Here is a 25,908-nt window from a genome sequence, read left to right on the forward strand (position 1 = left end):
TGCAGATATCCTTTCCCAGCTTGTCATTTTCCTTCTGATTTTGTTGATGATGTTTTTATTGCCATGCAAGAGTTTTTTCCCCAAAATTTTATGTAATCACAGTTATAAATCTCATTTCTTCTGGGTTTTGCCATATTTAGGAAAGTTACTTCTCTTAATTTATAAAGGAATTCACATTTTTTCCCCCTCTAGAACTGGTTGGTTTTATTATTTACATTAAGTTGTTTGAAAATTATTCTGATATATGGTTGAGTAACAGCTCTAATTCTGTCTTTTTTCTTATGGCTGTGCAGTTACCCAGACGTCATTTATTAAAAATAGACCATATCTTGTCTAGTTATCATTGTAGTGTCAGAACCTGGCTAATGTTTAAAATGTCATTGATCCCTTAAAGAGCTAAGCCTAGTCATTTCATTAAAGTTTTGATTATCATCTATAAGTCTAGAGAGTTCTTGAAAAATGTTTGAAATTTATTAAATTAGAGTAGATTTAGTGAACAAAGTGAATATGTGCTAATTATACAAGGTATAGCACAAACCTTGATAATGGTGCTCATTAGCTTGTTAATGACTTTATTTTTTGCTGATTTTAAACCTGGAAAAAATGGAAAAAATACAGAAATATATGAAGAAAACATAGTCATTATTCCACTTTCCAGAAATCACCACCATTCCTTCTTTTACATATTTTCATTTAAAAAAAAATGTATGGTAGTGGAATATGAACTAGACTACACTGTTTTGTAGCCTGATTTGTTTAAAAAAAATTTTTTTTGGCTTTTGAGTATGTGTGTGTTTTTCTCTGTTATTAAATTATCTCTGAATCCAATTTTTTTTTTTTTAAGATTTTTATTGGGGAATTGGGGGATGGGAACAGCGCTGGGAATCGGGGAAGGGGAACAGACAAGTTGCTGTCCTTTTTGTTCTTCAGTCTAGTTGTGGAGGACATCACTTCACTGGCCTAAGTTGGCAGCATCATTGCGCTCTTGCTGGGCGAGGCAGATCAGTCGCCGGCTTCTGGACGGCCGCTCACGGTGGCTGCTGGCCGCTCATGCTGGCTGCTGGCTACACACGGTAGCCCATGGCAACCCACTGCAGCAGGGGCTGCATCCTAAGCCGTCGCCGGCGACTCACAGCAACCCAGCTCCAGGTTGAGCTGTTGTTCAGCATCTTAGCTGTAGAGGGCAGTGTCACTGGCTCTCATATGTGGGATCCGAACTGGGGCCCTCTGGCATCCCAAGCCAGCTCATAACCAAAGCGCCACTCAGCCATCCCTCTGAATCCAAATTTTAAAGGACTATATAATATTCTATCTACCATAGTTTATTTAATCTTTAATTTGTGATTTGGACTTTTACATTTTTTTCTGTTTTACTTCCTTACGATAGATTTTTAATTGTGAGCTGATGCTTCAAACGCTTTTGTTAAATATTTTAAAGTTGTTTTTCAGAAAGGCTGTACCAGTTTACACTGCCATTGGGGGACTTTCTCATACTCATTACCATTTTAATATCTTCCAGTTTAATAGATAAAGATGGGGCCTAGTTTCTAAGTGCATTTATATGACTACTAGTGAGGCTGAATATGTTTTATTTATTGGATGATTTCATTGTTTGTGATTTATTTATGGCATAAGGTCAAATTTCTTTTGGAATATTTGTTTTCTTACTGACGTCTAAGAGTTCTTTATCAAGACACTGTCAATTATTGTAAATATTTTCTCAATTTATATTTTGCCTTTTTTCTTTTAATTTTGTTTATGGCAGTAGTTAATTTTATGTAGAAGTTAGTATTTTGTTTATCATTTTCTGCTTGAGTTTTTGCTCTGTTTCATTTTCTTTTAACTCTGTAAGCAATAAAATAGTTCCCCTATCCCCTCACTAAAATGCTTAATAGTACCTCCTAGCATGTAATAGGTTTGATAATTATTAGTACAGTATTGTACATACTTTGCTCTACTGGAAGTTATTTTTGTAATAAAGGACTTAACCTGAATCCGAAACATTAAATCCTGGACATTAGCTAGTTTTTATATTGAATAGTGGAATATTCAATTCTAATTTGCTCATACCAGTTTACTATAAACGTGAGAGTCTCTATCAGGTCTAATTCTTTTTCTTGATATAAGTGCCAACCTGGTCCTTGTGTCAGTACTAACCAAAATCGTTATTTCTTCATAGTAAATTCTTTATCATGATTTTCAATAGGATTTTCTTAGCTGCTGATGCTTTTTCCCCATATTAACTTTGTAATCATTTTGTGATTTCTGTTCACACACACTAAAAACTTAATAATTAAAAAAGACTCTTGTTTCTGTATGATAGTCTTGGTTTTGACCGATTTTGTGAGTTCTTTTTATTCTTTGAGTTAATTAGTTGATTTGTTGGATGTTATATAAGTAAATATGTATTTTTCCCTTTTCTGTAGTTATATTTCAGCTCAAGAATCATTGAACTTGAATCACTTGATATTTTTTATGATGCTGTTGATCTGTTTGCATTTTTTTTCGCTGCTCAGGACACTGTCTAAAGTGAGAGTCACATTTGGAATCTGTAGGAGTCAGTTGGAAATGGAAATAATTAGATTAACAACAGATGGAGGCAGTTAATTTAGCGCTGTTTAGTGTAGCCATGCTGTATGAAGGGAGAGGAAACAATTTCTGTATATTCAGGAATGTTTTCTTTCTCCTCTGACTAATTGTATCTTGAGAGTAGTAAGGTTTGTGATGACACTGTGCTTGGATGAGGGTGTGTGCTGTGCATCTGTGTTGATGGAGCGTGCAGTGGTAGGTTTCTTCCTGAAACCCAGGATGCCCCCTTGTTAGTATTGGGTGTGTGTAACCTGTCTTCTGAGAGTGATATTTAAGTAATACACTGATATTCTGGGAGACATATTAGAAATGTATGGGGGGGGGTATAATTTGGCTTCTTAAATCTGTGTTAATTTAATAGTCAAATTTTGTAGTTAAGCAGTAAAAACTTGGGGGAAAAATATCCGAATCAGCCAGACCAGAGGATTTCACCACTTTGCTGCAAAATAGTAGTGACTGACTAGTAGAGCAGGTAAAAACTTTGTCTGTTAAAGACGATCAGTTGTGCTTCAAAAGAAGCACCTTATGTCATGTTGAAGTGTCGCCCGCCTGTTGTTGACAGATGCGTCTTGGGTGCCCGAAGGGGCCAGAGATAAGCAGTGATGCGTAGTGGTTTTCTAAGGTCCTGGGCACCAGACGTCTGCTGAAAAGGAGAAGAAAAAGTAACTGAGGGCTCAGATCTTCTCTCCTTTCCCTTCTCTGTACTTGCACTTAACATCAGATACCCCTGCATTACGCAAAAATGGTAGACAGCCTGGAGGAAGCCTTCACCGGCCAAAAGTGAAGGACAGGCGGAGAATAGAAGACAGGCCATTTTTGCTTAGCTTTTTATACCTTGTAATAGGTGTCATTACGTGAAGTACACAGCAGAAGAGCATAATGGTTAAGAGTGTGGCCTTCGAAATGGATCCCTGCTGCTTCACCAGCTGTGTGGTCCTAGGGTCTTCCTTAACCTCTCGCAGGAATGAGTCCTCGCTATCCCATGTTATCTATAAGGATTATGTGAGCTCGTGTGTATAAGGGGCTGTGACAAGTACCAGGCACACAGTGTGTGCACAGTCAGTGAACAGCTCCTGTTGCCGTTGGTAGTGTTTTATAAAGCTTTCAGTTGATAGATATTAACAGTATTCCAGTTGAGATTACATATGATTATGCTGTATACTAAGAGGTGAACAATTTTAATTATTTAATGGAAGTTGAATTTCATCATGTATAATCTTGATCAAAATAAAGTAGTGTAAGTATTGACAGTTGTTATTTTTGTCTTCTAAAATATCTAATAACACTTTATGCATAAATAATATTCTGTAATATTGACGAAATGCAATGCTGTCATTTAAAATTACATTTTCATATACAATAAAAATACCATAGTACTGGGCATAAATAAAGCACAATTAATATTTGGTGAAATGTTTAAATGTCATTTTAAGGTGCAATATAAAAATTCATATTTTGCTGAAGAAATCAGCTTGCATATTGTTGAGTAGAAGGTCAAATATCGATTAATAGTAGGATATTTATTTTAAAATAAGAATTTTCAGCAGTACTAAGAAACTATTATTTCATCTAGTGTTCTTTGAGAACTCGGAGTATCATTAGATTACCATTAGTTTTCAAGATAGTATTATCAGGGATATAAAAATGATTTGAAATGGGTGCTTTCATAAGTCAACTTTTACACTTGAATTTTTCCAGAAGGAAAATACTGTCATAGAACGTCCTGGACAAACAGCACTGGGCTTTCTGTGTGCGTACCTGTGCATGTACACAGGGATCAACATACACCTTTCTCCCCCTAAACTTTGGAGGTACAAATGAGAGAGGCACACTGAGGGGTGAATTCCTTTTGTCTTTCATCAAACTTACCTAATTTGGTATTGTCCTCTTATGTGTGACTTTTATTTAGTAATTTTGGTTTTTAAAGTTTAGTCTTTTTGTAATCATATGGAATAAATTAAGTGAAAACCAGACCTAATGAGCTGGAGGTATTACGTAGCTCAGCGCTCAGAATTACTCTATGTAGAATAGGACATTTAGACTGAAGAATTGAAAATTGGAGCTAAACTTGAGTATGAATAGAACTCAGTGTATGAAATAATCAGTACTTAAGCAGTCCCCGTGATTCTGAATGTTATCAAATGCTACAGGTCTGTTTTGATGCAATATCTCCTCAGAATTAAGGATAAAAATGATTGTATTAAAATTAGGATAAGTAACATCCTGATTAAATTAAGATTGATAAATTTACATACTTGTATGAAATAAAAATTTTATTTTAAGGTTAGTGGATATAGTATTTCCTGATTTTTAAATTTGTAATGGAGCCAAACAAAATTACTGTGACATATTTGTACCATAACACTCAGTAATATTTTCCTTTATCTTTTTTATTAAAAACTTGATAAAAGTGCATTGTATACATTGTTCATCCTAGAATCAAGTGTTCATTAACATTTGTAGTTTCCCCCTTCCCCCCCAGAAAGGTTTTTAATTGGTGATGCAGAATATTTGTCACCTACCAAATTAAAAAGTGCAGGTTTATAAACTTGGCACTCAGAGAAAGAAGTAGGTGCCATAAAATGATTAAGTATTGGCATGTGTACACCTGCTGTCAGGAAATAAACTTCCCGTATGTTGCAGTTTGGCAGCCATGCGTCTTTAAGCTGGATTGAGTGAAACTGATGCCGCACTCTTTATCCTTTATCTTTTTTCAACAGCACGTTCTCTTTGTGCCTGTAAGTAGTCACTTTTGCTTCAGTTAGAGAAGCAGGATATGTTTTTATAGATAGTCTTGAAGAGTTAAGTGGTGGTACTCCTTAAGGCTGCAGTAACTGATCTAATTGAATAACACATTGAAATACTAGCTTGGCCTTTAACACCAACGAGGAAACTTATTTGTCTATTTTGAAACATTTAATTTTTTGCGTTTATAAAAACTTGAGCCTGAGACACATCGATTTTTCACATTTTATCACGTCATGTCAAAATAATTTCCCCCGATATATGTATTAATAAAAGAAAATGTGTATCTCAGTTGCTTTTAAAAAGTAAATACTTAAGGTGAGTACTGCGTTGATGAAACGTCTGAACTTTGTAAGTGTGTTTCTGGAATAACTCAGCTAAATCTTATTGCATGGAATACGATTTTGGAACCCTAAGATAGTCAGGTCAGAAAATTTGTCCTTTGCACAATTACAAAGTTTCCTTAAAATCGACAATAATGTTTTATTTACATTTAATTATATATCGAAATGAGAAACAATCTAAAATGAGGGGTCTTTTGACTGCCCCCATTTCTGAAATGAAAATTTATGTGGAAAATATATGCAAATACCTCTTACTGGCCCCTGACGTAAGACTTGAACCTTTGATGTATGCATGCTTGTTATTGCATGTTACTAAACAGGATCCCCTTAAACAGTTTTTGTATAGATTCTTTCAGGATACCTCTCTGTCATATAATGTATTTTTAAGAATTCTCCAGAAATGAAAAGAAATATTTTTGGAATTCTTTCATGTGGTGGATTTTAACTAAAACCTGTTCTATGGGTGTAATCAGTTTTAACTATACATGCTTTTAGCAATATTTTACAGATTGCACATTGGAAAAGAAAAGTTGTCTTCTAGTGTAGTTTACGGTGGCGATACCTGCCTGCCTTTTCTTTTGCTGCATTGGCACAAGCATTGTGCTTATTTTGTTGTAAATGGTTCCAGTATTTTATCAGTTCACTAGGCTGGAACTGATGAGAGGTAATTAGGTGGCTGTATTTACAGCTTGAGTAAGAAACTCGCCAGTGATTGAACACAAACTCATTGGGAGGAGGCACAGGGTCAATTCTCAACTTGGCGAGACAGATCCCTACGTATACGTCTTCTAAATGCAAGCGACGGATGCTCAGAGAAACTTTAAATATCTTCTCTGCCAGATCGCCAGAGAAAACATAGCCGGTCCCCGAACAGAAGACGGGGTAGCGCTCGCTTGGGTAGAGGTCTGGCGGCATGTACCATTTGCTGTCTTTGTTTCGGTTTGGTGCGTATCCTCTCATTAGGTAACCAGTGAAATAGTTCCGTCTGGGAGGCAGGTCTGGCTTCAGTAATTTATGTATCAGATATTCAGTGTTGACAAACATGTCACTGTCAGTTTTCATAACATAAGGAACGTGTGGACAGTATGTGGCAACCCAGTTCATGCCCATTAGTGTTTTAATGGTCAAATTATAGTAGGTATCTAAATAGTCTTGTTGAATTATATCATGATATTGTCTGCTCTCTTCCAGTATTGCACGTTGAAGGTAGCCACTTAACTTAATACTGACACCCAACAAAAAAATGCGCGTGATTTGGATCCCAGGTGCTAGACTTTCATTGCCCCAGGTTTGCCGGATAGCTCTCCTGGCTTCTGTTTGTCCAGGTTCTGCAGCTATCAGTAGTATTAAAAAGGGACTTTTCTCCTGGCATTTTCCAGGCTCATTGATAATGTATTTGAAATGGTAAGACTTTGGATGTCCAGTACCTTTTTCATTGTAAATACTCCCATTGGCACTGAGTGTATTCTCCAGCCCTGTAACTCCTGGGGGCGACAAGTCCGTGTTGTTGGAGTTGGCTGCTGTTTGAGGCCTCAGAGTTTGAGGGACTGTTTCTTTCCAAATGTTCCTAAGAGAGCTGTGGTTTGTCTCACTTTTTGTGGAACGAAATCCTCGGAAAGTGTAGGTCACAGGGTTTTCTTTGAATCCAGCTCTGCCTGGCAGCCAGTCATGATGATTGAAAAACAAGAACATGGCAAAAAGAAACACGAGGGAAAGGAGCCCGATGAGATGGGTGCGGAACAGGGACCGCTTGGTATTCCAGCTCAGCTTGGCAAAGCAACAGTGTCTTCTCCGCCACTGAAGCATGTTGTAAATATCCAGGAGCGGGGATGAGACACTGACGGGGGCTGCACAGGTGCTTTGCTCCTGCCGACTCAGCACTGTTCCTCGGTGACCATTTTCTCACTCGGTCACATTGTCTTCCTTGCAGTCATCCTGTAAAGATAAAACATGAAAGTTCACAAAATGCTGCCTAGAACAGAACTGTCTGAAAGAGACTTTGAATGCTGGTAAAATTCGGGCAAATAGGAATTTTGAAGCTGTGAAGATAGATAACCCAGGAACAAAGTTTATAGCTTGTTTCCCTTTGGCAACATAACATCACGGAGAGCAGGATTAGTTTCTTTAAAACTGTACTTTTTTGCGGCACAATGAGCACTTTAGTGAGAGAAGATTTATTATCTTCTACTTACTTTGTTGTCTCAGTAGCTCTGGTCATTTGTACTTTGGACCTGAGTTAAAGCTGTAGAAGTTGTATGCATGTGGAAGAGAACCCTAGTAGTTCCCTGCCAGTGGCTGTGCGAGAAGACCTGAGAGCAGATGGGAAATTTATTGGCATTAATTAAAATTGATTTGACATACCATTGGTGGGATGGCGCACAGTCAGCGGCCCTTTTTGTATAATGGCCATGTTTCAGTTGTGGGACAGACGGTGCAAGGTTGCTTATGGCAGAGTTCTGTTAGTCACAGTACACTGCTTGGCATGTTTCCATTGGCCCCTGCTGCGCTGAGAAAGTGAGTGAGAAGATGCACCTGTCAAAATTAATTTTCAGGGTCCAGTAACTTCAGTCAGTCTTTTAAGACAGTAATAAATGATGAGCATTTCCAGGCACTCTTTGCTAATCCTGACCTTCCACTTCAAATGTGAGCATGAGAGATTCGGGAGATCATTATCTTCACTTAGACTTAAGATGGATTTAAAAAAAATATATAGCAACTAATTATCTTTAATAGTCGGTGGCCTTGGCAGAACGCTGTCACATATCCCAGTAGACTGCATGTTAGAATTAAACAAAGAACTACTTTGAACAGTCTTTTCAGATTTCGTACAAAATATAGGCACTAGTTACTGTCATAGCCAACTGTTTAACATTTTAAATTTCACAGAATGCCTTTTAAAAAAAGATGCTTAAGTTATGCTGTGTTCTAAATTTATATGTAGAAAATTTGTTACATTTTTAGGACTTTTGCTAGCATGACATTTAGAGCCCTAGATATTTAAAAAGATGATGAGATATCCGTATGAGAAGTTCATGATACCGCACATTAAGATTGGCTGTTACCTTTGAACCAGGTTTTTCAGAGCATAGCACAGATTTGTCCTTGGTTTCCAGTTTGTTTTTCTGGATCAAGCCATGGGGGCAGAGTGGGATAAAGGAGCTGTAGCTTAAATTCTAGAAAAGAAAAACTTTTGGAAGGGAACTAGTAAATATATAATTTTAATTTTCTAACTATTTATTGTGAAAATTATTTCTTTAGGCAAAAGAAAACTAGTCAATAAAACATTTAATGTAGGAACATTTATTTGAAATTACAATCTATACATCCATTATTGTGTTCATTTAGCCTGTGATACTGAGAGATTCATGGTTAATACCAAATTTGTTTAACCCTGACATGAAATTGTTTTGGGGAAGTACTGCAAGTGCTCATATAACTGCATAATTATAGAGTAGACTTCATATATATGTATGTATATAATGTGAAGAACTTTGAAAATATTGCCTGAAAGTGTTGACATATGAATGAAAGTACTCCTAGTAACAGCCACGAGGGGGAGCAAGTAGGTGGGAATTGGAACAAATTTCTAAACTGTCCTAGTACAGGCGCCAGCTTGTGATGATTTCTAGTATCTGAAATTATGTAGTACTTGTAGAAGTTATGGTATTTCCCACATGTAGGAAAGTAATTATTTTGTGAGATATGCACAGTGGCTTTGTTTTAATTTTGGGGTTTTAAACATGTAGGATCTAATTTGCTATTTATTAAAGTTTATTTACATGAATTTTAATGTTATATTACTATAATGAAGACCAAGGCTATTCACTACCAGTAAAACATAGTTCTGCAGTGAACTAAGCTGAAAATAATAGAGCTGAGTATTCTGATTGAGAAACTCAGTTTTTCCCATCTTGTACTTGTAAGTAGTTGGCCAGTCTGTTTAGACTGGGAAACTCTAAGCTTTTATTTTCAAATGAAATATTTGATAAATTGTAATTATTCTTCCTCCACCACATAAAAAAGCCAGTAGATGTAAGAGTTATGTGTATAAACTTTAAAAATACAAAAGTGGCTTTTAAAATTTAATTTGATCATCTGATTTAAACATTCCAAAGCTAAATTAAATGTATCAGCTTTCTGTTCATATAAAAATGCTTGCAATCTGGTTGAAGTTCCAATCATTTAGATCTTTTAAAACTGTCAATTTTGACTGTTTAAGAAGCAGTAAATACAAGGTCAGATGTTGGAATGAATTTTTAAATAAAGGACTGAAGAAGTGAATGAAGGTAATTACCATGGTAATAAATTGTGGTATTTTTATGAAAACAATACACCTGAAGCGATAACTCTAAAGTATTTCAATGTTACAGAAAACAGCAAATTATTACACATTGTAATTTAGCATAAATACATAGTTTATGGTTCCATATGATTTTGTATTGTAGCAAGGGGTGATGGAGATACATTTGTATGTTTGCAAATATTCAGCTGCTCAGGCTTGAAATCATATAGAGTCATTTGTTAACACCCATTGATAAAAATGCATGTGTCCAGCCTTAAAATTTTTTATTATAAGTTTATCAGGTATTATGATTTTTCTGTTAAGAAGAAAGTAAAATTACAACCTTTTATGACATGATAAAAATCATTCTCCGGTTACTGTCGTATTTTAATTCTCAAAGAGTAGGAACAAGACAAGAAAGTTAAAATATTTTGGCATTCTCAATAGTTTTGTACTTTTACATTTTCTGCACAGAAATAGCTTTGATTTATCTCTTATGGGTTTTTATGATAGTATTTTCAAGTTAATGTGTGTTTACGTCTTGTGGATTGAAGTTTATGAATGTTACTGTAAAATGTTCAGTTACTTACACACTCATGTACACACTAACACACACTTTTTATCATTTGGCTTTTAAAAGTGTGGCTATCTTTAGTCTATTGGAACAGTCGTAAATTTAAGTGGTGCTTGAATGAAAAAATGCTACACTTTTGTTTTGAGATATCTAACTTATGAAGATGTTTAATTGGTGACTTTAACATTGAGAGATAAAGGCACTAAAAGAGACTTGAAATTTTTACAGCCATATTTTTTTTTAATGCCATCTGATTTCATTCTTAAGTGGAATAAAAAATGCATGGTTTGAATGAGAGTTGATATTGAGATGTAATAGTAGTAGGGCCTGCTAAAACTTGTTTAATATTAATTTTAGAATGAATTGCTGACATATGTCTTAAAAATGTTTGCCTTTTATGAATAGTAAACAATAGGTTACTGAGTTGTGCTGTGAAATAGAGCAAACATTGGGATCTTTGATAGATATGTAAAAAATTTTAGAAATATCTTTGAGTTCCTGAACCATGAGCTGCTATTCTGATTGTTGCTAAAACAGTGTATTAATTTCTACCCTGCACACACACATGTGTCAGTAGTTCGTTCCTACATATTAATATAGTCTGAAACTACATTTATATTTAATTTTGCGGCCTTATATTGCTACCTATGGGTATTTTTATATCATAGTGTTTTCATATTGTTTTTGAATTTCATGTTAAAAACGGTCACCAACAACCTTATACTTTTTCATTTAGAATCAGTCTGGTCTGTTGCTTACAATTAAAGCTCGTTGTTTCACATGGGGGAATTTTTAGCAACTATTGATATTTCTTTGTTTAAAGTTGTATTCATGGGCACTGTAATAACATGCAAATCCACTGTGGTGGTGTGCTATGCATAAACTCATTGCCTGGGTGAGCCGCTGCAAATGCTTTCTGTGTAGCGTCTTACCCCTGGTAACACTTAAAATTTGTTGACACTCTCTTAGGTGGTGTTCCTTATCTCTATTTGGGGAGATGAATATTGGAGGGAAGATTCTGTGACTAAAACCAGCTATAGATATTGAGATTTGGTTGTAGAAGGACTTTGAAAAAAGCTGTTACGATCATCTTTGATACTATTGAATGGAAATTCACAGCATTGTCTCTTTTGATAGCCATTTTTAAGGGAGCTCTGTAATTTACTAGGTAAGGATTCAATTTGACCTAATTTGGTAGAGGATTGCTATGTTTTCTTTAGAGGGCTACAGATATTTTTTTAAGTTTAATTTCTCAGAGAACCCTTTAGGCACATCTTGTTATAATTTCTCCCTTATATGCCTATAATCCGTATTTACTCCAAGCTGCATAGTGACTTGAATAAAGCGTTGACAGCTTGTCTTCTAAATGACACGTTTTAAAAATCATATATTTAGAAACCTGTCATAGTTTCAAGGGCAGTGAAGTGGACGAACTTGTTTATCAGATATTATTGCCTGCAGGGCTAAAAAAAAGGCAGCAGACATTTCAATGAATATCACACATAAGATACCGACATACCTTCCTTGGTCAGGCCATTTGTGTGCAGAGGACTAAGCCCAGTGAACGTACTTGGGGCACGCCATCACTTCAGCAGAAAGATGCTATCGAACATGCGTACAGCCCCCAGCAGTCTGCCGCTCGCGATTGCTTTTCACAGCGTGCAGGGTGTCCGTCTGTCTGCGTGGCTCCCAGACACCCCCCTTCTTCATAGGGGTCCTGGGCTTCTGCAGCTCTTCCTTTCTTTCATTTTCTCTTTCTTTAAACAAAAGAGCTGTAGTTGTCCGTTCTGTGTGGAGCACTGTGGACCCTTCCCGTCAGTTGATGCATTGAAGCTTTTTACATCTGCTGTTTTCCTGGCCGGACAATGCAGTGCTGTATTCTCTTCTCAGTATCCATATTTCTAGTACTAACACGGGGCTGCAGCGTGAAGCAGCCAGAGCTAGAATGGAGTGCTTCGGCTGTGGTGGAGGAGAGCAGGGTTTCACTCTCTCTCGTCGTTGCCTGGCAGCTGCAGGAAGGATTTTGAGCAGTTTTCCTGGGGTTTTAGTCTCCTATGAAGCCCAGGGCTCCTCAGCTGCTGCACAGGCAGGCGGCAGTTTAAATGTGGGCTTGACAGATGCTCTCTCTGACAGAGCAGAATTGAACGTCACTGCTTGGCTGAATCCCACGTGATTGTTTGCATTAATTTGGACGAAAAACCGAAGGTAGGGAAAGGCTTGGAGATTTTGCTTCTATGTGATAAACGATGTATATTCAGCACAAGTGTAGTGCTAAGTGTTTAATATGAAAATGGGATGATTATGAAATAGTTATAATTTTATTGTTTTCCATCTTTTTTTTTTTTAAACTTTATGCTTAAGCACAGGCTTTCTTAATGTTGGCAGTGTTTGATGTTGGTTTTTATGTTTCTTACAGAGCTTCATTGGGTGTAAGCAACAGAAGCTTTTATATGTAACTTGGTGTAATTTAACCCTTGCAGTGCACTCCTTCCCTTGAAGTTTTTGTTTCTTCCTTAAATTACCCTGATTTTACTAACATCTATTTAAGACTCACAGATCATTTTCTTTTATCTGTAACTTAGACCCTCCCCCCTACTTTCTGGGGTTTATATAAATGAGCGCCATCAGCTTTAGTGACACGTGATGTAATACAGCCTACATCTTTTTTTCTCTTATGTGGTCTCGAGTGTTCTAGAAGGCAGCAAAACTTTTACTCACTTTTTAGTATTAGCATTTATTTTTCATTTTTCATTTTGTTTAAAATTACATTTATGATAGAATTCAGCAAAATGAGCTAGTAGATACAGCACACTTGTACAGGATCCTCTCGGTGGATAATGAGGTTTCACTGATCATATTTACTTGTGCTGATATTTATTTCAGGATGGGTTAGTAACTTTCTGTCAAGCAGATCTTTAGTAAGCACCAGATACTCACTCAGATATTTCTTTGTATGTTTAGTCTCCTGGGCACTTAGCTTCCTTTTTTTTAACTGGGGCATTGTCTTTTTATTTTTTGTATTTTTTATTAAATAGCTTGAATTACCAGTTTTTCCTCTGAGGCTTTAGTGACATTAACTCCTAGAAATTTATAGTTTTGGAACTTCAGCTGTGTATTTGTAGTCATGTATACGCTTCATCCTGCCTGTCTTTCCCCAGTGATGTCTGTTAATTTGAATATAGATCTGCATTTCCTCTAATACCTGAACTTTTTTGTTCTCATTGTATTTTTAGTGACGCTGATGAATTGTGCTTTGTAGTGTTAGGAACTCTAGACTGTTTGTTGGGGGCGTATATGACTTCCCTGGAGATGTTATAAGGGACATGAAGAACTTTGTAAATGGGGAATGTAAAGCCTAGAGCGCTTGCCTTTGCCAACTTCAGTGTGAAGGTGAGAACCGAAGCCCAGGCTTCTCGGCATGTAGTACTGTTGTCCACCCACACAACATGCTCACTGCGCGCGCGCGTGCGTGTGTGTGTGTGTGTGTGTGTGTGTGTGTGTAATTTAGGTAGCAGAGTAACGCTTAGTGCCTACTTAAAATACCTTATCATACAAAAGTAGAAGTTGATTATAGGAGATCAGTGTTTACCCATAATCCCTCACGTAGGATTTGACTGTGTAGCTAGGCTGGCAACAGTGGCCATTTATTGAGTATTAACCCAAAGTCAGCACGGACGCTAAGCCTACCTGAGCTGTTATACAAATGCTTTTTCCCTTGTAATGGTTTTATTTTTGTAATACCTATTTAAAGATGAGGAGCCAGTGCTTAGCGTGGTGAAATAATTATCCCAAGTATTAGCTAACTAGTGATGAGAAGGAGATTTAAAACAAGATATCTGTGCCCTTACGCCCTTTTCTTAACCATTACGCTACATGGCGCTGCTGGAGATATTGTGGGAATATTTTTCTAGTGCTGACACACCATACCCAGAAATCATTCACAGAAGTATAAATGGATGTCACATTTGTACTTTAGTCACCTGTTCAACAAATACATATCGATCAACTACTGTGTGCCAGCACTTGCAGTTGGGCCCAGCTTCTTAAACGTTAGGGGTACTAAGATGGTTCACCCACGTTCCTGCTCTTGGTCTAGGAAGGGTAAAGCAGTTATTTTTGCCAGTTCTTCTCAGTGGGCTCTTTTTTGATAGCCTACTGGACTTATTATGGATCTTGATTTTTTTTGCATTTCCCTGTTTTATTTGACAAAATTGCTCTTGCTGTACAGATTTTAAAAAACTAAATCCCTTTAAGAAACGTGAAGAAAAGTTAGGGGGAGGGGGCCACAATCTCACTGGGGGGCAGTAAGGTCCAGCTAATTTCAATTCCTGCCCCTTCCTTCCTCACCCAAGTTCCCTATTCCCAAACCACCTGACCCCCAGAACTCAGTACCTTCCAGCCTCTTTCTGACTCAGGACTGGGAAGTCTTGAACTGTATCCTCGCCTCCAGCAACTCCTGTTTTCATGTCCGCCCACCCCAAGCCCTCCAAAATATGCGAACCAGAAAAATAAATTAACATTTCATAGGAACAAAGAAAAATAGGGGGGGAGGGAGTCCTCCCCCCAAGGTGCTGTCAGGGTTCGGAGGTGGAGGGCAGACAAGCATCCCTCCTGTAGCTGTTGGAGAGAAAGGAGGCACTCCTTGTGGCCCCAGGACTTAGGGTGTGGTGGGATTGCCCCCAAAACATTCGTGAAGACCTGGATGAGTGGTGCCATGTGGAGGCGAGGGCTAGGCGTGTACCTCCTGTGCATGTACCCTGGGGAGCAGCTGTCCCCACGCTGGCCTCTCTAGGAACCCCACTCTATGCTGCTGTGCTGGTCCCATGTGAGGGCTGGGTGGGGGGCGGTGGTGCTGAGGGACCCGGAGTCTATTGGTTTCTGGGGGCTGCAGGACCTCCACTCGCCAGGGCTTGCAGGTGTGGGGAAGGCCTGAGGGTCAAGCTTGGGGCTGGGGCGGGGAGGAATAGGAGGAAGGGGAGGAGCAGGAACTCTAGATGCTCGAGCGCCTCATAGCCTGGCTGCAGTTGGCTCCTGAGGCTGTCAGAACAGCCTCAGGACTAGGGACCCTCTTCAGTGCCCGCCCAGGTTGAATGAGAAGGTAGAGCCCTCTGAGTTCCTAGAGCAGGAGCCGGGAGGGGAGAGGAAGGGGGAGGGGGGAGAGGAAGAGCTCTGCTTGCTTGCCCTTGGCTGCTGCAGGAGGGCCAGTGCAGAGGCTGCTGGGCCCCGTCTCGGCAGGTGGTTCCCCACCCCCAGGGCGGCGCGCCCCAGGGACATGCATTGGGTTCACCTGCACCAGTCCAGAGGAAAGGATTGACACCCTGCTGCAAGGGTGGTCTGGGCAGGCAAAGATGGACGGGATTGGTCGGAAAAAGCAGGTGGCACAGGGGACCTAGGCCGTGGGTAACCTGCTGGCTAGTTGGGAGCCTTCAGTATATTGGTGAGCCCCTGAATTCCTAGTGCTTGTTGCCTCAACTGTGCTTGCTATGGGACAAATGTTTATACAGCAAACGAAATTCCTGAAAACTAATAAAGAGGGGCTGGCTTGTGTCCTTAATCAGAATTGACTGTAAATGTTTAGGTATACCTGCGTTCTGTTTAAGGTAAGCTGGTTAAGAACTTCACATAAATTGCAGAAAAACAGAGCAGGCATGAGATAAAAGTTCCGGTAGTGACTTTTCCTAGCAGCCTGCATGTTTCCAGCAAAGAGAAACTGTAAAAATCTTATGACAGGCAAGCTTGTAGAAGTTCTTCCTTTAGTCTGGTTTCTTTTAACATCTGAATCCTGTGGCTCAACTTTCTCAGTAAATGTGACACGTTTCTTTGTCAGACTCAGCAGACTGGCGGCTATTTTGTTACGTGTTATAACTGGCTCGTAATTTTTACTTGCATAGGCCTCTTTTTAATCCATAACATGCCCCTGATGGTAGGCATTACTGAGTGCGTTGTGGCCACAGCTGCCCAGCTTGGTCTTAGGAGTTTCCTGAGCCTGTCTATTGTAGAATAGATCTCAAGGAGTCAGAGTTTAAAGACAGGATTTGCAATGCCTCTGTCAACCTTAAAAATAAAATAGCCAGTTATTTTACCAGCAAAAAAATGAGTTTATTGAGAAATGGCAGAGAAATTGCAGTTTGAGACATGCAAGCTATGACAAACCATAGGCAAGACCAGAGACGAAGGAGAAGGGCATTACTTTATAGGGAAAAAGGGAGGTTGCGAGGGGGGCGCCTCGAATGGAAGTCCACTGGAGGAGAGAAAGGGTTCAGGGTCCGGCCGCGGCTTCTCATTGGCTGGGTTGTTGCTAGGCTGGGAGAAAATCTCCCCTCCTCCTGCTGTGATAGTCAAGTTAGCTTCCTCTGGTTGGTGAGTAGAAGGCAGGCTTCTCCCTGCTGGGGTCTACTGGCAGCGGCAGTGGTGGTGGTGCTGGTGGTGGTGCGTGAGAGACGCCCCTTCAGGGCTTTCTGCCCTCCATTTAAATGAGGTTTCCTTTATTCTTTTTCATACCTCCCAAAGCTTAGTTTGGATACAGAAGTAATTATTATTTTATTCATGTAGTTAATAGTTTTGCAGTGATTATTACATGATGAATCAGGTATAGATTTGCTCATAATCTCATAGTAAAGATAAGTCATTTCATGGATTTATTTTAATCTGTTTATCTAGATAAATTCAACTAAATGCTCGAGGTAAAAAAGAATGAGGGAGATCAGGGTTGTGAGGAGAGCACTTCAGCCATGGCGGTGACTCCATTCACTGAGAGTGAGCAGGTGCTGTGAGCAGGGAGCCGGGCACCTGGTCTCCCTGCATCGCTCTCCGTTCCGTCTGTGCTTTGGTTGGAGCATTTGGCCCCTAATGCAGGCGTTTATTGCAGCCAGTGCTCACCTGGAGAACTAGCTTCCTTTGCAATGCTGGAGGAAAACAATAATGTTTGGATTATGTTTTGGATGTAATTTCCACCACAGTACCCTGAAAATGCCATTTGACACAGTTACTTATAGACCAGTTTTAGTTTTATTGAGCTCAGTCAACAATTTTGCATAGTGATGTTTGCTTGGAGTTTATATCTCTTGACTATTTTGACTAAAAATTAGATGAAATCGTTTTTATTGCATAAAAGATTTGGACAAATAGCATCTTTTTGGCTATTTAATTTTGGTAAATGGTTTTCCCTTTTTGAGGAAAAAAAATTATTGTTTATTAAGAATTTAGAATTTTCCTGTGAAGTCAATAGATGATTTATGAACCAGTTTTACTTTTCTTTAAACTCATAAAGCCGGAATTAGGCTGATTGCAAATTAGCAATCTCAGAACGACCACAAGTGTCAGTGTTTGCCTGCCTTATTTTTCTCCTTCAGTTTTCACCAACTTGTGCAACAGATATTGTTTAAGAATTCCTTTTGACTTGAAAGCAGAGCTAAATTTAAGTCTCTTTCAGAATCAATGGTAGACACCTTTATCAGTTTTAATTCGTACAAACAATTAATGATACGAAAGGAAAATGTAAGCATTTGAAAGCAGCAGTAATTTGGCAAATACTTTAATAGTATGATTATATATTTGGTTTCTCAGTAGCATAGCTATTTTAGTTGAGCACAAAAAACTAGAACCTTTCAGTTGTTATTTGGTATATACAGGGGATAGATACTCTTGGTTATGTCACTGGATAATGGGGTTTTGGTGTCATCACAGGAAAGAATTAAAAGACGCACTGAATAAGCCGAGCAAGCAGTGAATTTAGGCTTAGGATTTTATTAGAATGAGGGTGTGAAATACTCAGGTTTTAGAACTGGAGTTTCAGGTGTTTCCAGGTGGATCCTCGCTGGCCACTCCTTTCAGTTGGGTGGGATTCTTTATTTGTCTTTATTTGGCCCTTGTCCTAACTGTCATGGGCTCAGAGAAGGTGGAGTTTGTTCCCTGCCCACAATGCTAATAGTGTTATAATCTGTGAACAGTTAGCTCAAGTTCACCTTGAGGGGGCAAGATGGCGTCCTGAGTCACCAAAATCTAACTCTGGCGGGTCTGGTAGCTGCACCTTTTCTTAAGAGTGATCTCATCTCCTCTTTCCTTTGCCTCCCTTCATATCCTCCTTCCATTCCTCCCACTTGTCTCCCCATGGCCCTATTCTTCCTGCCTGCACAACAGTTAGAAGGGTGGTGCTGCAGGTAATACTACTTTTTACGAGGTGTTCTAGAAGTTTATGAGGGAGATTTTAGTTGACAAAATTATTGAAGGTCATTTAGTGAGTGGGGCCAGGGAGGGTAGTCTGTAGTGTTTGGGACAACTTTTGAAATCAGTGAAGATTAGTTCTGTGTTCTCCGGGACTTCTGACTGTCCCATTGGATATGTGTGTGTGAGTGAAAGGCCTTCTTTATAATTAAATGAACCTAAAACATAGTTGGAATACAAAATATGTTTTGTAAAGTTTTAAATATGCACTGAATTTTCCTAGGAATTTAACTACAGTGTATATGGAGGGAAGATTTTACCTACCTTTGTTCTGAATTTTGCCAGTATTTCACCATTTTGAAAAATCACGGTGCTCGCAGTGATGCTTACAGTAATGGAATCACCAGTGCAGCACACCAGTCCGTGGGCATTTGTGATTGTTACATGCACTGTGATTTCAGGTACAGGTACTAGTATCTGATTACTTCAATGAGTTTTCTGGTTTCATCAGGTCTGAGACTCACATATTGAAATACATATTGTCATAAATTTCTTCCTATAAAGAAAAAATGTTTTAATAAAAAATTTAGTGTGAATATGATTGAAAGTATTACACCAGAAAGACAACTTTTTAAGTGTCTTAAGCATTTCAGAGGCATCTAATCCTGAGTATATAATTGATACACTTCAGCACTGAGCATATTTCCTCATATGTATTAACCTGCGTAGGAATTAGTTAAGGTTTGTTATTCAGTTTTTAAGATATTTTCAGCCACTCTTAAATGTAACAAATCTCATCTTTATAAATGGGATTATTTTCCCTGAATATTTTAAAGGCATTTAATTTGAACTGTTTGTGGTTATGAACTGTTTGTGGTTTTTTAATGTCCTCTCAAGTAACATTGTTTACATGTTTATAACATGAAGTTTTATATTATTTATTCATTTTCAGACTGTTTAAGGGAAAGATTGACTTGGTTTAAAAGCTGGTAATAACATTTTTGTTAGCAATTAAGCAAATCATTGAATATTTGAAAAATATCACATGCTTACAATAACTACTGTATAGTAACAATTTACATTTATTGTCCACTTAAGATTTCTATTTCTACCTTATGACCAATAGCATAAATAAAAATATAAGGAAAGTTGTGCTTTTTTTTTAAGCTCTTAGGATCATAGCATATTCAGTGGAGTGACTGAGAGAAAAATAGATGTGGAATTGGCACTAATTAAAGTGTGTAACTATTATGTAAAGGAATTTTCATGTCATATATCACTTCTTATTCTTTTAAAGGAGGGTGCGTCTGCCCGTAAGACTCAGACCCCTGCAGCACAGCCAGTACCAAGACCAGGTAAAACTACAAACTTGGGCTTTTTGGTTTTTTTTCTAAGTGATGCAACAGTGAAATTTTTTTTTTTGATATTTTATAATGCTTTGAAGGAATTGAAATTTTATTTAAAATACTTCTAAAGTAATATCATAAGAACATTTACTTGAAAGTAGGTATAGTTTAGAAAATTTTTAAGAAAATAATTTTTGGAGGTTTATAGAAAAATGTTTCAAAAAGCTGTTTATGTGTACTGTTCCCTCACCAATTCCTTGATAAGATCCACGATGTTGCATGGGGATGTGATTTTTGTTCCCTTATAGAATCATAGAACTATTGTTTTAATAGACAGATATGCAGCTTTGATGCTTAGAATTTCAGATGTCTGTGTTATTTAGTGTATAAGGTTCTGTAATCATTTTTTAAAAAGGTGTTAAGCAAAGGTAGCATTGAAGTTATTTTAGAAACATTTTTCTTCCGTCTTCCTAGTACCTAAAGAGATTGATGCTTATAAGTGCTTGTAGATACCAACGCTAAATTCATTTTAGGTGTTTTGGGTTTGATTTTGATGTTGTTGTAATTTTACATGTAGCATAACTTCAGGGCTAGGCTGTACCGCCTGTCTTCTTCACATCATCATTGCTGTTGAAAGTAACTGGGAAGGAAATGAAAAGCATTGGAAGGGCACAGGCAAGAGTTTAAGTGGGTGGCCTTCCGCTTCCGCTTGGCATGGTCAGGAGTGCATATTTGGGCTTCTTAAGAGCATGGTCACACACAGGCTCATCCTAAAATTATGGCGATGATATAAGTAATTATTAAATATTTCTGTATGGTATTAAGATTATAGGGGGCTTATATTGGAATAGTTTTGTATCTATTGGCTGTTTCACTGTGTCCTGGATCCGTACACCTGGATCTTGACATACTTTTTTTAAAATGACAGTGGGTTTGTTGGAAGTCATTGTCACTCCTGTTTTTGAGGAGGAGTACTCCATTAGACATCTCAAATTTGGAGCATGTCGGATGTAATTGATTTCAGATGACAGGACCGTGGACCATTTTAAGGAGAGCACACCATGCCAAAGCCATTATGAGAGTCTAAGGAAGAGCAGTTAACTTCAGTAAATATTATTTGAATGCCGTCCATGTTCTCAGTGCCAGGCCCTTGGAGAAGCTAAAGGAGCTCTTTGCAGGAAGGAAGCAGGGTGGGTGGGCTGCGTTGGGCCCAAATAACACAGCCTGCAGAGGAGAGGAGTGTAGTGCCCGCCATTGGAGCACAGGGACCCAGTTTATTTTTCTTGGAAGGGTGGGGCAGGAGGCAATGGTTGGTCAGGCTAAAGAAGATCATGTGAGAAATTCAGAAATGGTGTAAAAAGTGAAAATTACCACCCGAAGATTCTAACCCAGTTTTGTGTTGTGTGATGTAAAATTGTCTCATCTCACATTTTCTGAAAATCATTTGGCAAACAAAGGAAAGGGGTGAAGGTATGCACACCGACATACCCCAGGTTGGTCCAGTGTGGCATGTGATGAACTGAAGTTAAGGGAGCTGACTGCGGAAGATCACGCGATGAAAGGAGCGCTGGGTCTGATCAGCTCTTAATACACTGGCATTCTTGTTCAGTTCTACCAGGATGCACTGGCAGTTAAACCGATTGAAATTAATAGGAGCTAATGTCTCATAACAAATATTCTGACGCCCATTCGTGTGTGCTCTCCTCTCCCTTCTTGCACTTACTGCTGCCCTAGGCCCACAGCCCCTACCCGCCATTCTAAAAGCAAAGATTGTTTCATAAGTGTTCAGCACTCATTTGTCACTAAGGCCTGAGTTGAGTGGGTGTTAACAGTTTGTCATCTTTATTTGTCAGATTAGTGAATTTCTGTTTTGCAGCAGAAATGTTAAATGTGTTTGTTATGGGGTGCTGCCCAGTTTTGAAGGGACGTTGTGTCCTATATGACATGTTCACCTGTACTATCTTTTGAAAATTGGAAAAAATACGAATGTACAAAAGATCTGACAATGTACTATGTTGTAGATGAGAGATTATAGACCTATATTATTTGTTACGCAGAGCGAACCTTTTGGAAATGGGGCACTGAGTCACCTATTCTCTTTTCCTTCAGGGAAGGAACTCAAAGATGGTTTCCATTTTTGATCATTTTCTTCTTTATTTAATCCTTTCATGAACTGTTTGTTTCGCTCCAGTTGTGCCAGGAGATTTAATACTTTAAAGTGTTTGCAGTTACCCCCAACTTATAGCCATTCCTTTAGGGAATGTAACTAACAAGAGACATATTTTCCAGTGGATTCAAAAGTCTAGCCTTTGAAAAGCCACAGCCCCGGCCCTTACTGTCACTTCCTTTTTAGAGCCCGATTCAGCCTCTTGCACATATCACTGCTCTCCCACCTCTTTCTCTACACGCAGAGTGCATACTTCACTCCTCCAGCTTTAATTCTTCTACTTTATAGATCTCCTGAAATGGATGGGTGGCCTGTAGCTCTAGTTTACCTGCTTGTCACTCATGTGAGATTGAGAAAGTTAGCCCTCTGTATTTTAGCCAGATTTCTAGTCAGTCATCCACTTTATAACCTAGGTGCGATTTGGAGTACCTCATTCCATACTTTTAAATCTATATGCTGATGATTTGTAAATTTGTATCTCCAATTTATTTATTTATTTATTTATTTTTTGTGTATCTCCAATTTAGATGCATCTTCTTACCTCTGGTATCTATTGGGTTGTCGGAAAACTCAGGACGTACTTTTCTATGTTTTTCGTTGCAAAAATGTGTCATGACTTTTCCGACAACCCAATATATTAATTGTCTAACATTTGGATATGCCATGGGCATCTTAAAACTGATTTCAACACTTGGGTCTCTGATATTTTCCCCAAGATGTCTTCACACTTTTCAGCCTCTTCATGAGTAAAAAGCACCACCATCCACTTTGTTTCTTAAGCCAGAAACTTAGGAGTTATTTTTCATTCTTCACATTTGCTTATTCCTCTCATCTAATGGTGGTGGGTTCTGTCCGATTCACCTTTCTTGTGTTAGAGATTCCTCTCTGTTCTCCTTTCCTCCACTACCACAAGTCAAGTCTAAACTGTCATTATCCCTCTAGATCGGTGCATCTTGTCTACTTCCGGTCCCCAGGAAAACACGTGTAGAGATGGAGAGTACAATACTGTCACAGCGCCCAGAGGCCTGGCCCTTCTTCTAGCTCTTTATTGTGACTGCATTTCATTTAGTTGCCCTTGGATTGGAAATTTAGAAAACAAAACCCCTCATCCTTACCCACACACCATCTCAGTAGCACCAGTGTGGACTATTGGTAATAATCCCAGCTCAGCCGTCTGCCTTCCTGCCCTGCTTGGCCTCCTTTAAACCTTTTATCTAAACCCATTGTTTTTCCCTTACTGAAGATGTGCCGTGAAAATCAAATTATGTCACTTCCTGGCTTAAAAGTTACAGACTTTTCCAGTGGTCCCTCAGTACAGACGTAACTGCCTGGAAAGCCCTGTATGAATTCATTTCTGTGTATGTTTTTTTAAGCTCACCTCCGGCCACTCCTCCTCCTATCCCTCTGGCCTGCACATTCCCGGCTCCACAGGCATAGCACTTGCTTTCTGCTTCTGCCATTTGCACATGTCCCTGCTGCCTGTATGAGCTTCTTCTTTGCAAGTTGGCTCCTTTTCATCCTTCAGATCTCTGCTTAAATGCCACTTCCTTTGAGAGATGTTTCCTGAGCATTCCACCTAAAGGACACCTTCCTGTCAATATACACTCCTGTTATTCCGTAATCTTACCTGGTCACATTTATTTGCTTCGTTGGGGTGTGGCCCCTCTACTTCACTGAGGTCTTTTGAAGGCAGGGATTACTTCTGTTTCCTTTATCATTACAATAATCAGAGCCTACCAGAGTTCTTGTCCATTGGCTCCGAGTAAATATTTAAGTGAAGAATATAATTATATTTGAAATCAGGCATAGCCACCACAATAATTGCTAATTCTCAGCCCGTACATTGTGAGTCACTGCATTTGCTGGACTGGAGGTGAGTGGGACCAGAGGCTGCAGCAGTCAGTGTCAGCGGTCAGTGTCGGTGGTGGCTACAGGGCGCAGGAAGTGCTAGACAGGTGCCCAGAGCTGGCTAAAGACTGACCGCGCGTTTTTGTTTTAAGAGTTACAGCAGCACCAGGGTACAGAACTATTGCCTGTGTTCTGGTTGAGGCCACCTGAGGTGGAAGAGTCAGTCTCTTCCCTTCGCCAGGTTAATGTGCCTGGGGAATGGCCAGAGGGGGTCGGAGCTGAGCTCTGAGGACAGACTCCTGCTCTGGGCGACTGCCCAATGGATTCCTGTTCTGCTCTCTTTGAGGCTAATCCTTAGCGAGATCCTCAGGGTGCCTGCCTTGGTCCTCACTCTCCAGAGAACACACATATTTTTACTAAACCCGTAAACTTGATTTTAATATGTGAGCTTTTCTGTGTTGTCTTTTTCTTACTCTTCTTAGCCTTGATTTTAATGAATCTTTTCCTAAATTCCTGACTCCATTTTGGGCTCGCTTACATCAGTGGCATTTCAGTCAGAGATGTCTTTTTTGTTTTTCTCCTTAGTCACTCTCATAGCAACTCCTGTCTCCTGTGTATCCATGTATCTGCCCATCCTGCCATCCCTTTATCCCTCTAACAAATACCAAACAGTTTTTGAGACTGTATTATATCCCAGATGATACTGTCTAGTTAATCAGATTTATCCGGAAGTCCTATTTCTAAAAATGACTTCATAAAGTTTTAGTATTTTTTTCTCAGCAGTAAGACAGATGAGAACACTGTAACAAATGTGTATGTGTGTGAACTTAATATTTGTATATATCTTTTTCTGCTTTATGTGGTTGGAAGAATCATACTGCTGGACTCGATGAATTACCTAACAATGAATTAGCTCTACACAGAGTATAAACTGTTAGTTGCAGTGTCCAATTTTACTGCTTTTAAAATGGAACATATTCCAAAAATGGGTGTGCTTCTAAGAAATGCAGTATCTGTTTCTACTTAGAATTTTAAATCTCCTAAATTTTTATTTGTTTTTAGGACTAAAAAACATATTCTAGCACAGCACATGGCACATAGAAGGCAGTCAATAAATTTTAATTGCATGGATAAATGCTGAAAATTGAACAGACAGCACTTTATCCTAAAGTATATTAATCTTGAACTAGGCAGGTATTAACCATTATGCCAAATATTTCTGTGCATTATAAAGTCTGTTGTATACAAATAATGAAAAGATGAATACTTGTGTTTTTTATAGCATATGTTTACAATTATTAATAATATATATGGGAAATTACAGATAATACAGACCTTCACATGACTTATTGCCTGTAATGTTCTCTTCTTCTACTAATAAAAAAAGAAAAACAATTTTTAAAAGAGAGAGAAAAAAAGTAATAAATATTCAGGTATTAGCTCCCGATAACTCTTTCATTTTCCTCCACGATGGTTATTAAGCACATTTTCCCCTCCTGGTCCTCCCCCAGTGTTATATGCTCTTGTGTTTCTCAGTTTTTGCATTTATGACCATGGTAATCAGTCAATTAAGAAATTGTTTGTTTGCTTCCTTGGGTAGACCTTAACACCTGTGGCCATAGATGCTCAGTACCCACTACTGTAGTATACCCACTTTCCTTGTTCAGTGGAAAAATAGCTACAAAAGAATATAGATAGGTTCCCTGGTAAGTAAGGACCGATGCAACTACAGATTGTTGAATAATGTGAAAGCATTATTGATGTTGATGTTTTTGTGAAGCAGAGCAATAACTCATTATTTGAGAAGGTTGTAATACATTTTAAAATTTTATAACTAGTCGTATGTAAAC

General features: G+C 38.6%; 2 protein-coding genes across 2 annotated transcripts in view; one reads left to right on the forward strand and one right to left on the reverse strand.

Annotated features, from left to right (window-relative positions):
• The window catches only part of CDC73 (cell division cycle 73), an 88,220-nt gene that overhangs the window by 40,272 nt on the left and 22,040 nt on the right, over positions 1 to 25,908 (forward strand). Inside the window, exon 11 of the mRNA XM_019638098.1 lies at positions 19,995 to 20,052. Within this exon, the coding sequence (XP_019493643.1) occupies positions 19,995 to 20,052 (58 nt within the window). The remainder of the gene's footprint in view (positions 1 to 19,994; positions 20,053 to 25,908) is intronic.
• On the reverse strand, positions 1,774 to 12,738 carry B3GALT2 (beta-1,3-galactosyltransferase 2). Its single transcript, XM_019638099.1, has 2 exons — positions 12,054 to 12,738; positions 1,774 to 7,613 (listed from the first exon to the last, which is right to left on the reverse strand). The coding sequence occupies exon 2, from the start codon at positions 7,482 to 7,484 to the stop codon at positions 6,216 to 6,218; it is 1,269 nt and encodes a 422-aa protein (XP_019493644.1). The 5' UTR covers positions 7,485 to 7,613; positions 12,054 to 12,738; the 3' UTR covers positions 1,774 to 6,215.

Source organism: Hipposideros armiger, unplaced genomic scaffold (assembly GCF_001890085.2).
Source record: "Hipposideros armiger isolate ML-2016 unplaced genomic scaffold, ASM189008v1 scaffold_37, whole genome shotgun sequence".
In the NCBI taxonomy this organism is placed as follows: Eukaryota; Metazoa; Chordata; class Mammalia; order Chiroptera; family Hipposideridae; genus Hipposideros; species Hipposideros armiger.